This window comes from Camelus bactrianus, chromosome 16 (assembly GCF_048773025.1).
Source record: "Camelus bactrianus isolate YW-2024 breed Bactrian camel chromosome 16, ASM4877302v1, whole genome shotgun sequence".
Lineage (NCBI taxonomy): Eukaryota > Metazoa > Chordata > Mammalia > Artiodactyla > Camelidae > Camelus > Camelus bactrianus.
Genome location: NC_133554.1, coordinates 11535152 through 11552823, shown reverse-complemented (window position 1 = coordinate 11552823; position 17672 = coordinate 11535152). Strand labels below are relative to the sequence as shown.

Genomic DNA, 17672 nt, shown 5'->3' with positions numbered 1-17672 from the left:
CAGATGGGCGGGGCCTAGTTCCGAATAATGCGTCCACAAGAGTGCCTGCTTCTAGGTCTACGCAAAGAGGCCCCTTAAAAAAAGTTCCTCCATCCAAGTGGCGCCTTTTTCTAAACAACACAAAAAATCTTGTGCGCTACTGAGGCCATAAGCTAGGATAAGTACACTGAGTTACATTTGCTTAGCACTTTATAGATTCCAAATTACCTTCACACACATTAACACATCTAAATTCCACAAGCTCCAGAGATGGGTATCATTGTGCCATTTTCACTTTACAGGTTATAGAACCGAGTCTGGAAGAGAGACAGCAATCTGTTCGCAGTCACTAAGGCAGATAATGAAAACAGTTTACTTCTGCTCAGTACGAGTTTAACTGGAGTTTTCGCATAAATCACCTCTCCACCCTTTCTACAACTGTGTAGGGTTTATAAAGCCAGGCACTTTACACTCATTTTCTCAATCATCATGCAACTCAGGGAGCTAAATATCATTTGTTCTCATCTCATTGATGAGAAAATTGACTCTCAAAGTATTTAAATCCTTTGCCAAAAGTCACACAGTGAAGCCTACCATTTATAAAGTGCGACCTGCATGATGCCAGGCAAGGAGCTCAGTTACTTACAGGCATTATTCTCTGATTAAATGCTTCCTATTATCACATGATATCGATATTCTTATTATCCCCATTTACTGCTGAGAAAAATAGGTTCTGAGAGGGTGGGTGACTTGCCTAAGACCACACAGCCAGCAGGTGGCTGAGACAGGATTCATACGGCTAATTAAGCAGCAGCTCTGGAGCTCAAACGCAATTCTTCTGACCTCAGCCCTGAGTTCCTTCTCTCACACCCCAGGGCCTCGGTCCCTGCCAGTCTGGCTGAAACAACCAATGACCCTCTGGTAGGCCAGGTCCTCTATTCATCGAAGTCTTAGGTAGCTACAACCGCCAGGAGAAGACGCTTCTTCCCCCGCCTTTCCCAGAGAGATCCGGATCCAGTGGAGATGGTAGGCGAGAGGTTGAGTCCGCGGGGCGCCGGGTGCGGCCGCACCTCCTGCGGAGGAGGCTCCAGCACAGCGGCGCGTTCCAGCGGCTGAGCGGGGTGGGTGGGGCCGTCATGCTGGGGTCCCGCCCCCTCCTCCCTCCCTCTCTCCCTACCTCCAGGTCCCCTGTCCCACAGACCCACTGGCAGGCACTGCCGGGCAGGACGATCTCGAGCCGGCTCCCGGCGAAGCACCGCGGAGGAGCTGACCCGCTCGCGGGGCCCGGGCACGGGCGAGCTGCTGGGACCTTCCCTTCCGCACGGGGCGGCGCAGAGCTGGAGCCTCCGCGGGTGCCCGGGCACGGCGGACCGACGGCCAGCTTCCCCGCGCCCGGCGCCCCGAGGCAGGGGCCGCGGCGACATGGCCGTGCGTGTCGGCCTCCTGCTGCGGGCGCTGCCGCTGCTGCTGTGGGGCGGCCTGGACGTCCAGCACGCCCAGCGCGTAGGCCAGGAGCTGCGCAGGGAGGCTGAGGTACGCGGTGTGTACGGGGCGGGAGGGTCCGCTTGCTGGAGACCCTCCCGAACTTTGCAGTCAGGCCACCCAGCCGTCCCATCTGAGCTGACCATCGGCGTGACCCTCCCTTGTCCTCCGCACCCTTCACACTTGCACACAAAGAGCCCAGGGCAGCATTTTTTCCCCTCCTACCCCACCCCCAGATCCCAAACCAGGGCTGGAACCACACAGGCACGTGAGTCGGCATGAATTTCCCAGGACAAGGGGAAGGGGGCAGCAACAAGATGGGACAGATAGGCAAGAACTGAGGGAGAGGGAACCCCCGCACCCCAGTTTGGCGCAGACCCCCTGCCCCACCCCGCCTAGGCCGGGGAGACTTGGCGGTTCATTCATCAGACGCCCGGACCCCTCCCCGAGCGTCAGATGATGCGGAGACTCCCACACTGGTGGCGAGAGGGTACTGCCGGCTGGCCCCGGCCAGCGAGACTCAGGAGGTACCTCTGGCTTCCTGGGCTGGTCCTGCCATTGACCAGCAGGGGCTAGTGAGCGCCTAGTTCAGAACTAGTTCTGTAAAATGGGTAAGAGTAGCATACTCTTAAGAGTTGCTTCTAAGGAGCTTTAAACAGAGCTTCGGGACTGAACTTGAGAAAAGGGGGTAGGCAGGTGGATGTGAACCTTAAAGATTTCCCATTTCATTTTCCGTCTTCGGACTCAGCTGCTTGGTGTAGGTTGCACAAGGGGAACTTTTTGTGAGGTGGGGGTGGGGATGAACTTGGGGCATCTATTTTCTAGATAAAGGTGATTTTAATAATACACCAGTATCATTTCTTTCTTTCCCGAAGAAGTATCTCTGTGTTCTTATCTCTTCTCAAGATTAGAACTGAGGTCTCCACTGTTTTAAGGAGAAGGGCTGCAAATAAGCTTTAAATGACTGAGTCCAGCACTCTGCCCTGAGACTCTTACTCCCCTAAAAGTATCATTCCTGCTCTAAAACTGCCATTTGCAAGCTTCTGGTATCCTCCCACTCCCCTTCCCTAGAAGAGGCAGGCTGAATTTAAGAACCCTGCAGAAAGAGGAGGGCCACCTCTGAACCTCTTCCTTCCACCAGCCAGCTCCTAGCACCACTCTGGAATATTAGGAAAGGACCCTGCTTCGACAGGGGCGTCCTCTCTCCAACTCCTTCATTCCTTCCTCTCCGAAGCACTGGTCTCTTGCTCTGTGCTCTCTGCTTTTGCACATTCAAGAATCACTTTGTTTCTCTGAATTTAGAGTCTTACAACATCAAGTACCGAATCCTCACCGCCCCAGGCTTGTGTACCAAGCCAAGTCTTATTAAGAGTCTCACCCCACCTCCCTTCAAGCCTGGGTCCCAGGCAATCCTTGGCAGGAGAACAGAGACCATATCTCTGCCGCCCATGCCTGTGGTGGCCCCAGATGGAGAGAATTTCATCTTGGGGTGTTTGGCAAATGTAATATCTAACAGATTGAATCTCTTCAGTCTATTTAACATAACTGAGGGAAAGGGATCTTTTACCTTTGAGAACAAAAACTATTTCAAAAGTATAAAGAACTTTAGAAATGTGTAATAGATGTGTTTGTGTCTCTATATGCATATACATATGCAAATTGTGTGTGTATGTTGGTATGTTTCTATGTGTTTCTGTATATGGTCAATTGCACGGGCTGTGTGCAAACAGTATGTAAATTACTTAACCTCTTTGAGCCTCCATTTTCTTCTCTGTATAATGAGGATTAGCAATGCCTATTTTGCAAGAGTGTTGTATGGTTTCATTGAGATAATGTGTGTGAAATGCTCAGCACAGTGCCTCATATGCACAAAGCAGTCTATAAAAGGAAGTTGCTCTCAGTGTTGTTGTTATTGTTTTAGAAGATAGAACTTCAGATTGAAGTCCTGGCTTGGTGACTAGCTCCTCTAAAACAATAACACAGGACAAAATATGTAAGGCAGCTATTTTCAGCCTTTGACAACAGTCAGTTCGGGGCTGTGATTCCTAAGAGATGGCATTGCAGTTACTATGGCTTCATTACAACGTACTTCAAAATGCAGTGAAGGACCACATTTTTTTCTCTTCATAGATACTACAGGTCAGAATTTCAAACAGGGCATATCAAGGCAGCTTGCGTCTGCTCTGCAATGTCTGGGGATGGAATCATCTGAAGGCTCACCTGTCCGGCAGTTGATGCTGGCTATCAGCTGGGGGTCTCAGTTCTTCATGGGCCTATCCACACGGTCTCTGCATGTGGGCTGGTTTGGGCTGCATCCAAACATGGTGGTTGGGTCTCTAGGCTGGGTGTTAAAAGAGAGAGAAGAGAGAGAAAAGGGAGAGAGAAGCGGAAGTTGTATCCTCTTTATGACCTAGACTAGGAAGTTGCATAGCATCACTTCCGTTCTCTTCCACTGGCCGGAATCACAAGCTGCAGGTCAAGGGGAGGGAACATCAACCCCACAATTGGTGGCAGGAGGGCTGAAGTCACATCATCAGAAGAGCATGGCATTGGGAGATGTTGTGGTCATTTAGGGAAATAGAACCATCCATAGAAGGGAACCTGCACAAAGCAAGCCCCCCTCCAGTCACCCTAGCTCTCTGCTTGGGTACAATGCCCTGACCACAGTGCAGGGAGCCAGACCCTAAGCAAAGCACAGCAGTCCTGCTGAGGTCATAGGCAAAGGTCAGAGTTCAGGAGACAGAAGGAAAGAAATAGTAAAAACAAGCTGTGTGATCTTAAGCTTTACCCTTCCCTTCTCCAGGCTGCAGTTTCCTCCTCTGTAAAGTAAGGGAGTGAAATTTCATAAGTGACTTTGAAGATTCTCTCTAGCACTAACATTCTTTGGCTCTGGTGTGTTTGTATGCCTGTGCCTCTGTGTGTATGTTGTACACATTTCATCTACCTCTGTCCGTGTCTATCTGGGTGTCTCTCTGTGTATCCCTCTTCCCTGTGTGCGTGTGTGGATTTATGTGTTCTCTGTACACACACAAAGTAACAAAATTAAGGGCTTTCCAGAATGGGCTTTGCCTGGGAGGGGACTGACTGCTTACAAAGCTGCATTATGAACAAGTTCATTGTTGCTCACTTAGGAAAGCTAGGGCTACTCACAACATTAGTGAGTAGGAAAAACCTCCACTGCTGAGTTGCAGGATTGAGAGTTAATGAATGACATCATCACTCTGGCCCCCCTCCCATTCCCAGCCAGGCCCTGTCCTGTTTTTGGGTAACATAGACTGTCCCAAGGGACCTATCTACCCATGCATTACTTGGACTTTCTTTAGAACAACCAGGCAGTGTGTCCAGGACCTGCCTTCTACTCCATGGTCTACGCACATCTGCATGGCTACCCCCAGTGTGCGGGTGCAACAAGGAGCTGGGTAGTTTGTCTCTCCAGGGAGACGCTGGAGCTTCTGTGGAGTATCCACCCCCAGATGCAGTGTCTGTTTCTCATACCCTAGAGCCATTCATTTGACTTTCTGTGAGTCAGAAACCCAGAAGCCCGGGTGTGGAATACATTCCCAAGAGCTCAGCTCAGTGACTCATGGGTACAGGGTGAATAGAAATGCAGAAGAGGCTGTGAAGGGTCCCAGAAGACCATGAATTGATGGAGCAGCAGCTGGCAAGCTCATCAGAAAAACCAAGAAATCTAATAAAAGCTGGGTGGTGGAAGCAGGAACAAAGAAGGGAGAGACTGTTGGATAACTCTCTCTTAACCCAGTCTGAGTTAGGGCTTTATTTTATGCCTTAAACGTAGCCTTACACCTAGCAAAGACCATGGATCCATACAGTATGGTTATTTGGCATTAGAAAAAGATACAAGATGGGGTCTGGGTGGGGACTAGTCAGCTCAAGTTTTCTAACTTCCTTTACTGATGGAAAATGAAAGAAAGGATGAGGATTACAATAAGAGGTATCTAGGTTACACCTTGACAGAACTTTGTGAATATGGGACCAGGGACGAAGAAAGGGAGGAGAAAAGAAAGGGAGTCAGACAGAAGGGAACAGGAGGCCCTTGCCCAAAATAAAGGAAAGGGGCCCAGCTTGTCCCACTGCCCTGAGGCCTTGAGCAGGTTCCAGGAGCCAGAGAGCAAAAGCGACACATCTTGGAAGCAGATGTTCGTCTTTATGAAGGAACGTACCTGAGTCCTGTTGAATACCTGTGGCTTGCCAGATGGCCTCTTTGGGGTGCAATGGGAAACGTGATCCCAGCCTCTGTTGAAAGCCGGAGTTCCCTGCCTGAGCAGTTTCTTCCTTCTGCTCTGCTCCTGGGCCTGCTTGCAGAGGAGACAGAAGGAATCTAGAAGCACCCCCCAATTTTACCTTTTTTCTTTATATCTGAGGGCCATCTCCCAGCGGAAAGAGCAGCTTGGACTGCTCCTTCAGCTTTAAAGCCTCTGAGTCACTTTCTACATGTGAAACAAAACATCCTGGGACAGATGTCAGAGGATTTGGATTCAAGTATGAGATGCCGCACTGCCTTGAGACTTACATTATAGCAACACCTGTCCTGCTTGCGTTCTTGCGAGGTGATTGCAAAGCTCAAAGACAGTGAGATACCCTGAAAAGCTCTACAGTAGCCATGAGCTCACTGTGCTCTTGATTACCAGAAAACATTTTTATTTATAGAGCACACCGGGCACACCACCAGCCGTCATCCCTGCATCTTGACTTGGCTAATGATGCTACAGAGGTAATGAATGATAAACACAATCACACAGAGTCACTACGGAAAGACTAAAATCATGATGAAATGTAATATGAGATGGAATAAATCATAAGGAAAGCAACTTGCTTTCTGCATGAGCTTGCCATTTTGTAATTTTTCAGTTCTTGGTTTCTTTTTTTTTCTGTTGCAATTCTTTGATTTGGAGGATGTCACAACCACTCTGTGGACATGAGACTGCGAGCTGGCACCTCCTAAACTCAGCTGCCAAAGATCCCTTCGAACAATAAAGCTCTGTTGACTATAAAGGGAAAAATAATGTTTTTAATGGAACAACTATCATAAAGCTTTTCCAAAACATCTTCTTACTGGATTTTCACAGCGCTCCTGTGAGAAACATAAAGCAGTATTCCTACCCCCATTTTATACTCTGGGGCACAGAAAAATCAAGTAAGTTTGCTATAGTTCACACAGCTAATCAGTTGCAGAAGCAAGGCTACAATAATAGAATGAGCTGGAGTTTATCTTAGCTCTAATCCAACCCCCTCATTTTATAGAAGAGGAAACAGGCCCAGAGAGGCACAGGACTCGCTTAAGGACACAAAGTTCGCCGCAGCACTAGGAATGAAACTCAAGACTCTCGGCCCAGTGCTCCTGCCCTGCAGAGCTAGTGACTCAGAGTTCTGGGATTCATTTTGCTATACCTCATTGCTAGTCTTGCCCTGCTCAGAAATGGCCAGAAATTCCCATTCCTTCAGGCACTGAATGGGCTGGGCTCCACACACCCTCCCAGGACAAGTCAGGACTAATGAAGGACCAGAAGCCTTGGGATTCTGATTCCTTTCAGCTTTCTGGGTCCGGGGAGAACATGTTCATTTCACCCAGACACCACAGCCACTCCCAGGGATTCGCAGGAGTGACTCCCCAGAAAGGTGGCCCTGGCCCTGACCAAGTAGGTGAGGCAGGTTGGCACAAGCTTTCAGACCTGAGCAGGGTGAGTCACAGGAGGGGCACAGCCCTCCAGCTTCCTCTCCATGCAGCTCCAGCCCTGGCCTCTGTGGGAGAGAGGACAGGTGGAGAACAGGGAAGAGAGAAAACCTGGTGTTTGAACTGTGAGCCTGAGCACGGCCTCTGTGAAAGTGATCCGGGTGGAGCTCAGAGGGTCCCCAGGAGGGCACAGGACAAGCCTCCCAATCCTGCGTCTTCTCCTGGGCTCCCTTTGCCACGCTGTCACCTGCCCCACACCCCTGCTCTCTCTCCCAGACAGACGGGTGTTTCTCCCACCTTCTCAGGGGAAAACTGAGGCACGGCAAATGGGCCGCAGAAGAAGGTTAGAGATGGCAGGAGCAGAAGGCATCTCAACCCTGCCTCCTCCTCACCGGGGGATACCAGTCTGCCTCTGCTCAACAGAACTTCAGGGCACGCAGCACTGACGGCACCAAGGGACCTCTTCTTTGTAATTAAAAATGTTTTAAAATATGTGCATATTAAACAGAAGATAAGTATCAGGGAGTTCTGAAATCCTGGTAATCCCCATTATAACAGTTCAGTGCTTTTATGGAAATATAAAGTGTCGAATTCTTAAAATTTCTTTTTCTCATTCTTTTGGTGTCTCTTGGCTGGTGTCCTGGACACTTGCTCATTCTGCCTCCTGGGAATTCAGCTCTGCCTTGAAATCCACAGGGTCTCAGAGACAAGTCAGCCAAGGACTTCCCCTCTTGTGGACCCCTGAAAAAAGCCTCCACCCCCATCCTGCCCTCCACCCACCTTGCCTGCCAAAGTCCCAGGCAAGGCAGCCCAGCCAGGAAACAGGAGACGCCGCAAGTCAATTTCCCCTCTCCCCTTCCGGCCTCTTCAAGGCTTCAGTTCCAGAACCAGAGCCAACTCCCTGATAAGGGCTGCATGGGTTTGGGGGGAGGGGCACAGGGAGTGCCAGTATATTGGTCAGTGACCCAGTCTCTCCCAAGTCATTCACTCAGCAAACCTGCTTCTAAGGAAATATTAATTACCTGACTTCCTTTAGAAAGTCACTCTGTCCATCCTTGCCTTCTCAAGGGAGAGGGAAGAGTCATGGAAGAGAACCAGGCACCAGGCTGGGGCGAGGCAAGCCTGAGCACCTGAATTGATTACAGAGGTGTAACTGACTCGTTCAAAGCACTTCCCATCTTGTAGATGGGTTGCATTCCTAAAGTCTTGTTAATTTTCCCACTAAGGTAAATCAATTAGATCAACTGTTTATTGAGCATTTACTGTCTACCAGACAACTATGCTAGATGTGCATTGCTTTGTTTAATCCTTCTGAGAATCTTTTGGGGTTGTTCCTGTTCTCACATTGTAGGTGAAGAAATGGAGGCTCAGAGAGGTTGAGTACTTTGTCCCTGGCCACCCAGCAGAGTCATGGATGGGAACAGATTCTTAATTCCAGGCCCATTGGCTATCCCAGGATGTCACATTATTTTGAACCATTAAGGCTTCCAGATTAAGCCCTTCGAATGCCTTTAATCCATAATACATCCCCAAACAGTGTACCTTTGCAAAGGGAAAGAAAACAATAGTGCTGAAATACTAATAAATTAGTGCAGAGAAACAATAAAATGGACTTGGAAAGTGTTTGTCTAGAATAAGGGTTCCTTATGGAAAGTGGCTTTATTGGGAAGAGGATGTGGGGGTCGCTGGAGACGGATATAATGAAATCCACAAAAAGGAGGTGGGATGCTTGCAAACCCTGAGGGGCTTGCGGGTCCTGGCTCTTAGTGTCTAGTTTCATTCCTGGTTTGTGCCTTTTCCTTGAGGCTGCAGCTATGACTGGAGCTGATTTAAGAAATACAGCACAGAAAAGTAAGAGAACAAAAGAAGACAGAAAATTATTTCTGGAAACACAGCAAGGAGGGGTAAAAATGAAGAGAGTGCGTGTTGGTATAAGAATTAAGCAGCGATGTGACATTTCTTTTACCCATTGATGGGGCTTTATCAGTGAGAAGGGCAAGCAGGGAGCCGAGTGCATCATTTCCCTGAAGGGTAGGACTGGTGATAGGGGTGGACAATGAGTCACACACTTCTCTCCACTGGCCTCCAAGAACTATATCCAGCTAGTCAGTGGGTGGCCTGGAACTGAGTCTAGTTTCTCACTTTGATCCTAAAGACTCTTCAGTAGCTCACAGATCCTTTTGAGACAAGGGGTGAGACTGGGAATGACATATGTGCTGTGGACACTTGGAGACTCAGGGAGAGGAGAGGATGCCGCACGGTGGGAAAAGCTGATGTTCCTCTCTCCCCCAGTTATTCTTGGAGAAGTACGGATATCTCGATGATCAGGTCCCCAAAGGTCCCACCTCCACGCGATTCCGCAATGCCATCAGGTAGGATGGAGGGGTGTGGAGGACTTGGGGGTGCTGGAGTGCAAAGCTTGGGTCACCTCCTCCCTTCTCCTCAAAGGCTGGTCTCCCATGTGTGTCCAGAGGGTCATGCTCCATTGCTTCCTCCCATGCCCTCAGCATCATGCTGTCTCCAAGGCAGCTCCCCACCCTCACCCCCACCAGTCAGCCTCCCACTGTGGTCCTTTATCTCAATTCCTCCTAACAGGGAGTTCCAGTGGGTGTCCCAGCTGCCCATCAGTGGCGTGCTAGACTCGGCTACCCTGCGCCAGATGACACAGCCCCGCTGCGGAGTAGCAGATACTGACAGCCAGGTGGCCTGGACCCAGAGAGTCAGTGCCCTTTTTGCTGGACGCCGGGCCAAAATGAGGCGTAAGAAACGCTTTGCAGGGCAAGGTGAGCACTGGTACAATCTAGCTAGGTTGGATTTCCCAGCATCCTGAAGCCCCATGGCCAGAAAAACACGTCACGGCCTCAGACTTGGCTCTGTCAGTAACCTCTCTTGCCTAGGGTGGGCGAATAGGACCTCTCAACTCAAGGACCATGTTTGTGAACACAGACATTTAAATCAGAATTATGCCTACACCAATGAATTCTCATTATGCAACTGATTTCCAGAACAGACCTCCTCAAGCCCACTTCATTCCTTGATCAGTGTGCTACATGGGGCAGTCAACATTTTCCTTTATATTTAACTGAAGTCGTTTTCATCAGAATTGATTCTTTTTTCATAAGAATTATTCAACGAAGATGTGATTCATCAATCAGTTTTATGTTTCCATGGCACACTTTCAAATAGCTTTATTGAAATATAGTTCACATAGCATTAAATTTACCCACTGAAAGTGTACAATTCAGTGGTTTTTTAGTATATTCGCAGCATTGTGCAACCATCACCACAATCTAATTCCAGACCATTTTCATCACCCCAAAAAGAAACCCCAGGCCCAAAAAGAAACAATCACTCTCATTCTCCCTCCCCCAGCCCCTGGTAACCGCCAATCAATCTCCTTTCTGTCTCTGTGGATTTGCCTATTCTGAACATTTTATGCATGACAGTTTCTGCCATTGTAATTTTCTTTGTGTAGTTTTGGGCTTTTTCTTCCCTTCGCCTCCTGCTCTTTTTCCCTTCTCTGTCCAAATCCTATCTTCCAGGGTCAGATGTTACAGATCTAAGATTTATGACGGAAATTTGACTCTTCTGTCAATTCTTTGTCAATAAGAAATTTTACCGTGTGTAATTTGAACATCTTGTTTGTACTAAGTTTAATTTCCTCTGATTGATTTTCCCAGTTTTCAAAATTTCCTAACAAGAAGGGTTTACTTAGTCAGGTTCTCATCTACAACTAATTTTACTGTGAGCACTTACAGCCTTTGATTTTTTTAAATTGCATTAATAATTTTGCCAAGGAGACCCATTATGAACAGAACAGAAGGCACACTGGTTTTTGCCCTTAGCTAATCCATAAGGAAACTGTGGGCTGTTCCCCTCAGCTGTCAGAGGATGGTTGTTTCCAGGTGTTTGCCAATCCAGTTCCACTGTGTCTACATGTGCAGCCACTCTGGGTCCCCAGTACTGACCGACTGCATTCCTAGTAAAGCATGGAGGCAGTGATGGGGTCCAGACTCTGGGGTCAAGATGTCCCTGGTGCCAACATGTGCTGCATCCCACTGTGTTTCTGGCCAGCAGAGGGGAAGGACAAGGTAGAATGAAGGAACAGTGTGAGCTGGAACAGCATCCCTGGAGCTGGCGCTCCAAGTTCAGCTGTGTGACCCAGGCCATGTCACTTTGCTCTGTTTCCTCATCTGAAACATAGCTTGTTTAGGTTGCCAAGGAGATGCCCTGATTTCCAAGGGAAGGGCTTGTTGGGAGGATACAGTGGGAAATGGGGCAGCCCCAGATAGTCTCAATAGTGGTGCTCCCAGGCTAGAGTTGGTCTCCCAGAGAATTGGGATGAGGCCTCCCATGCATTCACAGTGGCAGCATCTCATCTTCTCATGCCCCAGGGGAGGGTCTGATGGAGTCCACTTGTCACTATCCAATTTGGTGCAGCCCTTTTAGACAGAAATTCATGCTAAGGCATCTCCCTCCCCATTTCATTGACCCCTGGTCCAGACAGCAGTGGTCTAGGCTAGACAGAGAATGTCCCTCTTGTTCACAACCTGAACCACAGAAGCCTGACTTCCTTTCCCCTCTAGGTGGGAAGACAGTCCCTAGAAAGGAGCTGTGGGCTTGGCAGGCACTGAGCACTTCCTATGGCTTCAGAAAGGAAATGTAATCCCACAGTTAACAAGTGTTGAGCATTTATGATGTACCAAGCATGGCTGTAAATGGATTAACTCATTTAATCCCATAACAACCCTATGAGATGGGGGCCATTATTATCATCATTTTACAGTGGGAAAACTGAGGGGCAAAGAGCTTGGGCAACTTTCCCAGGGCCACACAGCCAGAGAGCGGCCAAGCCTTCTTATCATTGAGAGGATTAGGTGAGTTGCCAGATTCGAAAAACCTCAGCACATGCTTAAGTGCTTGAAAAATGATGTGGGTTTCTAGGCCAGTGACTTTCCATTATGTGGGTGAATGCTGTCCTGATGAAGTGGGCCCCAGGGTTGCCAGATAAGGATGCCCAGTTCAACTTGAATTTCAGATGAACAACACATACTTGTTTGGTTTTCACATCCTCACACTAAAAAACATTGTGTGTTGTTTATCTGAAATTCATATTTAACTAGGCATTCCATATTTTAACTTGCTAAATCCAGCAACCTCATTCCAAGCACTGGGTCCCCTCTGTGTCTGCTGGGCTGATCTGCAATGTCCCCGCTCCCTCACAGAGCTGGGTGGGCCACGGGGGTGTAACTGGGATGGAAAAGGAAGCAGCAGGGATGTTTACTGAGCACCCACCACATGCCAGGCAGCTTCATGCTGCTATTGCATTTGCTATTTCACTTTTATCAGAAGGTAAGACTTACTAGTCCCACTTTGCAAGTCAGGCAGTCAAGGCTTGAAGTGAGACTATAATTCATTACAAGGTTGTAAGTAGAGGAACTGGGATCTCAACCCATAACTCTTCACAGTATCAGTTGCCTGTTGGGAGTCAAGCTTCAGGATCCCCCCAAGCTCTTCCCCATCTCCTTCTCCCTCCCTCTTCCTTTTTGGATTTGCGTGCAAGGGTGTGGGGGGGGGGGCAGTGCCAGGTGTTACTGTGACCTAGTGGTCGTCATGGAAACCAGCCTTGCCTGGCCAGGAGTTTGGGATGGGGGCCTGAAATGGCCAGCCTGCTCCAAGGACAAACCTGGAAGAAGACAGGGGAGAGGGCTCAGGCTGCCAGCCAGGTGGTTCCTTCCTCCTCAACAGGCACCTCCACAACCCCCGACCCGGCTCCCCTCCCAGGGAAAATTAGTCACTTTCTCTCAATTCCTGTTCCTATTTGTCCTCCCTCCCCTCCCCATTTCTTGCTCATGGAGTGAGGGGCCTCCCTAGCTGCAGAGGCAGGAGCTGCCTCACACTTTTCTAGAAGCTTAAAGGTGGAGGAGGAGAGGCTGAGAGTTGGTCACACCTAGCAGGGTGGGAAGGGGCCCAGTGCCAGGCTGTCCGATGCCTGGTGAAGACTTACAGTTCAACAAGAAGTGCTATTGGCACATAATGAACCCTCAGGCGGTGCCTCTGGACTCCAGGCCTTCCTCTGCCCTCCTCCTCTCCCTCCCTTCCTCAGAAACCTTCCCTCTTCCCTCCCTGAGGGTTGGTCCCTGGCTGGGAGGGGTTGGGTGGCGGCCAGGCCAAACAGGCCCTGGGAGGCAGCATTGCCTTGAATGGAGCTCGGCTCCGGGGTGGGAGAAGGGACAGCCCTCCCCCACTTCTACGGGGGGGGGATAGGAGTGGGGAGTGAAAGGGCGCTCAGCTTTCTGCTCTCTGGAGAATTCTGGAGGATTTCAGCTCGTGCAGAGTCCCTGCTTTGACCCAGAGGAGCCATGCTAATTAAGCCTTGAGTCTCAGCAAAAGTGCCTGTTTCTCTGTGTGGTTCAGCAGCAAGCACACCGGGTTTGGCCTTGGGGCCCGGGCTCGGGGCCCAGCTCCGCTACTCACTCACCCGAGACCCTTCCTTCTGGTCTCAATTTCCCCAAAATAGAGCAGAGAGATGGACCAGGAGATGGCCAGACTTTCATGATGTCACTCCTCCTACCTGGTTCAGGCAAAGAGGTCCCCAGGACGAAAGGGCCGGGGTCTGAACCCCCCACTCCCCCCACCAAGGGGCGGGGGCTGTGTCCTCTGGCCTGGCCTCTGAGCACAGCCAGGCCTGCCCTGCCCATTTTCCACCCACGCTCCAGGGATTTGGGGCCCAGGAGTCCTGCCTCTGATCTGCGAGTCTTCCATTTGGGGTCACAGTCTCAGCCCCTGAGAAAACAGGGCTCAGAAATAGGCCGTGAAAAACTCTGGGATTGGGACCTTTAAGCACCCTGGTCCTGGCTGCATGGTGAGCTGCAGAGGGTCTCAGTGGACCTGGGGCTCAGGCAAGAGGCAGAGGCTCAGGCCTCAGGGAGGAGCTGTAGTTCTGAGCAAAGGAATAGGGACTCTCGAAGTGGAGATGGAAAAATTTCTCTCTCGGTTAGTGACAAAACACACCCTTTGTTCTTATTTGTTTTCACCTCAGAGCCCTGCAGAGTCCCTGAGGAAGTGAGGGGGAGGGCCAGGGGTCAGGGAAGGACCTTGAATAAATGAGTCTTGTGGTCTCCTGTCAGCAGCAGGCCCCCAAGGCACAGGGAAGAGAGGCGGCAGGAGGGTGTGAGGGGTGGAGCGGAGGAAGAGGGGAGAGGGGGCCCTGCCTCTCCTCCACCCCAACACGGGAGGCAGGGTCGGGGATCTGCTGCCAGCAAGAGGCACAGAGTGGTTTTCAAGCTCAACCCAGGCTGTGGGGAAGATGACCCCAGACCAGAGAGTCCTTCTGGTTGGGGACTCTTCCTGGGCAGAGGCTGCATGTCCCCCATTATACTGGGGCCTCCCCAGGCCAAGCCACAGGACTGAGGACTGTGCAGGACAAGGGTAGTTCTGTCAGTCCGAGAGCAGTGTCTCCACAGCCAAACGGGGGGCTTCTCAGGCCAAGGGCTGTGTCTCCTCCATCAGATCAGGGACTTCCTGGGGAAGGGCCTACCTCCCCATCAGAAGCATCTGGGGGACCAGCCCCAGGCTCTGCAACAGGTATGACTGACGCGACCTCTCTGGGTGGCAGGCAACAAGTGGTACAAGCAGCACCTCTCCTACCGCCTGGTAAACTGGCCCCAGCACCTGCCCGAGCCGGCAGTTCGGGGGGCCGTGCGCGCCGCCTTCCAGCTGTGGAGCAACGTCTCGGCGCTGGAGTTCTGGGAGGCTCCGGCCACAGGCCCCGCTGACATCCGCCTCACCTTCTTCCAAGGGGACCACAACGACGGGCTGAGCAACGCCTTCGATGGCCCAGGTGCTAACACAGAGCCTCTTTCCCACACAGCAGGAGGGAAACCCAACTAGGAGAGGCAGTCTGGGGAGGGCAGTGGAGCATTTGCTTCCCCTTTAGCCTTGGCCAAGCTGCAGTTCCCTCCAAAGAACTCTCAGTCTCCCCATCTGCAGAATGGGAGCAGTGGTCCCTGCCCTATTATGTGCCCCATGGCTGAAGGGACAGTCAGATGGTGTTCTGTGTAGAAGGTGCTTTGCAAACTCTAAAGGGTGTTATCTTTTTTGGGAAAACCTTCTGGGGTCCTGTCATCCATCCCCTGCCTCTTGACAGACCTGTGCCCTTCTTGCTGTCCAAGAGTGGATGTACTCCAGACCAAGGCTCAGAAAACATCCAGAGGCTACCACGACCCCAATCCTGCCCTCCTGCCACCTACCACACAGTCACTGCCACAGGGCAGGAGACATTCTCCCCACTCCCTGCCACCTGCTTCACACACCCACAGCCCAGCCAGTTCCCCTGTTTGTCCCCAAACTAAAGGCTTCTGGCTGTAATTTAAACTGCCTTCCTCTGGCTCTGGCCGACACCGACTTTCAGAACCTGAATGTGGGCCAACTGTGCATCTCCTCCCCGCTAAAGAGAAGAAACTTGATCAGAACCCTGCAGGGTGGGGACTTAAGCCCTGTGTAGCCTGAGAACTGGGGTCCCCACCTCCCTTGCACTCTCCGACTTTCCATCAAGCACAACCAGAGCAAAGTCCGCTTCCAAACTCTGCTGCTGGGACCCAGGGTAGACGGAGAAATCCAGGCTTTTCGAGAATTCATGTATAGCGCACACATGTGCTTGCATGTAACTCACTTCACCCATGTTATCTACATGAGGCACTGATAACCATACCCAGTGGTATCTGGTAGCTAAGGCAGCACTGGACTGGGAGTCAGCTCTGATTTGGGACAGGTGTTTCGTCTGAAGCTATGTCTTCTTTTGAAACCTGCCTGTCTATCTCCCAGGATTATTGTAAGGGTTAAACAGAAAGGGCTAACATGGCTCAAAACAGCTCGAGGCATATTCAGAATTGGAAGCATATATTCCTTTTACATATGGCCAGCTCTCCACGCCCCCACGAGGCTCCCTTAAATAGCAGCCTCCGACTTTTGTCAGTCCCTGCAGGCCTGGGCTCCAAGAAGGCAACACTGGAAGGACCTTCGATATGCTTCTAGGCCAGCATCATCACAGTGCTGTTTGCTGACCCTGCCCCTGCAGAAAGTAAATTCTGAGCAGCTGGGGGTCCTAGAAACTGCAAAACTGATAAGCTCCATCTGGGGCCCACTACAAGCTTGAGAATCACTGATCCAGCCCAACTCCTCTGCTCACTCCTATTACAAGCAGGGAAGCAGAGACCGGCAGAGGGAAGGCAAGAACGAACGAATGCAAGAATATATGTATTTCTTAATATGCATAGACACACCAGCATCCAGATCAAGAAACAACATTACCAACACTCCAGAAGGTCTCAGTATGCCCCCTTCTGGGGTAACCACTATCCCTATTCCTAGATCTTTTCCAAAATAAGTAGCAGTTATTAGGCACTCTGTATTAACTGTAACATACACACGTCCTTTTTAATCCTCAGAACAATCTTGTAGGCACTCTGTATTAACTGTAGGCACTCTGTATTAACTGTAACATACACACGTCCTTTTTAATCCTCAGAACAATCTTGTAAGAACCTTCTTATCGTCATTCTCATTTTGCAGATCAGAAACTAAGACACAGAGAGGTTAAGCTATCAGCCCAAGGTCACACAGCTAGTACGGGGTTAAAACCAGGATTGCAAGCCACGCAGTTTGGCCCTCTGCTGTGTGTACACCAAGCTGCCTCTTCGGAGCCCAGACCCCACAGCCTAGTCATCTGTTCATTGCTCCACACTTCAGCTTCTGCCAGACTTAATTAGAGGAAACAGCAGAAAGCAGCCAGAAACACCCGGATGGCATTTGCGCAGGGCCGTTAGGGAGCTGGGGGCGTCGCCGGCGGCGGCTCCCCCTGACGCTCCTCGCCGCCTGCAGGGGGCGCCCTGGCGCACGCCTTCCTGCCCCGCCGCGGCGAAGCGCACTTCGACCGAGACGAGCGCTGGTCCCTGAGCCGCCGCCGCGGGCGCAACCTGTTCGTGGTGCTGGCGCACGAGATCGGCCACACGCTCGGCCTGACCCACTCGGCGGCGCCGCGCGCGCTCATGGCGCCCTACTATAAGAAGCTGGGCCGCGACGCGCTGCTCAGCTGGGACGACGTGCTGGCCGTGCAGGGCCTGTATGGTGAGCCCCCGAGAGCCCCGCCGCGGCGCCCACTCCCACCAACTACGCCGCGGGGCCCCCAGGGCTCCGACACCTGCTCTTCAAATACGATCCCCCATCCTCAGCAAAGGGAGCTGGCCTCCCCGTCGCTGGTCCTTCCTGATCCTGAAACTTAAGGCTCCCCTCAAATCTGAAAAACCTCAGGCTCCTACTCTGCTCCACCCATGCCTAGCCTCTAGCATCCCACCCAATTCCAGTGTGCGGCCCTCCTTTGCGTCCCGATTCCTGATTCCTGCCCAGCCCCTGCCGCGGCAGTTCCTCGCATGTCAGTGCCCCATCACTCAGACTCGGTCCTCGGTCTCACCCAGACCCCAGAGCCCTCATTCCTGCTCCTAGCTCCAACTGCTCGCCC

At 51.1% G+C, this 17672-nt stretch overlaps 2 protein-coding genes across 4 annotated transcripts in view; one reads left to right on the top strand and one right to left on the bottom strand.

Annotated features, from left to right (window-relative positions):
- Positions 1-1133: 1133 nt before the first annotated feature.
- Positions 1134-17672, top strand: part of MMP28 (matrix metallopeptidase 28) — a 19955-nt gene continuing 3416 nt past the window's right edge. The window contains exons 1-5 of one of the 3 annotated variants that reach the window (XM_074342590.1): positions 1136-1512; positions 9446-9525; positions 9749-9936; positions 14772-14996; positions 17036-17281. In XM_074342590.1, coding sequence (XP_074198691.1) covers positions 1402-1512; positions 9446-9525; positions 9749-9936; positions 14772-14996; positions 17036-17281 — 850 coding nt within the window. In that variant the 5' untranslated portion in view covers positions 1136-1401. Of the gene's footprint in view, positions 1513-9445; positions 9526-9748; positions 9937-14771; positions 14997-17035; positions 17282-17672 lie in introns of all 3 variants that reach the window. The other 2 variants (XM_074342589.1, XM_045512271.2) reach the window with 2 other exon arrangements.
- Positions 1476-17672, bottom strand: part of LOC123615093 (uncharacterized protein C17orf50) — a 22054-nt gene continuing 5857 nt past the window's right edge. Inside the window, exons 7-8 of the mRNA XM_074341895.1 lie at positions 5643-5774; positions 1476-3802 (exon numbers count right to left, since the gene is read on the bottom strand). The gene's annotated coding sequence lies outside the window, so the exon portion shown is untranslated. The remainder of the gene's footprint in view (positions 3803-5642; positions 5775-17672) is intronic.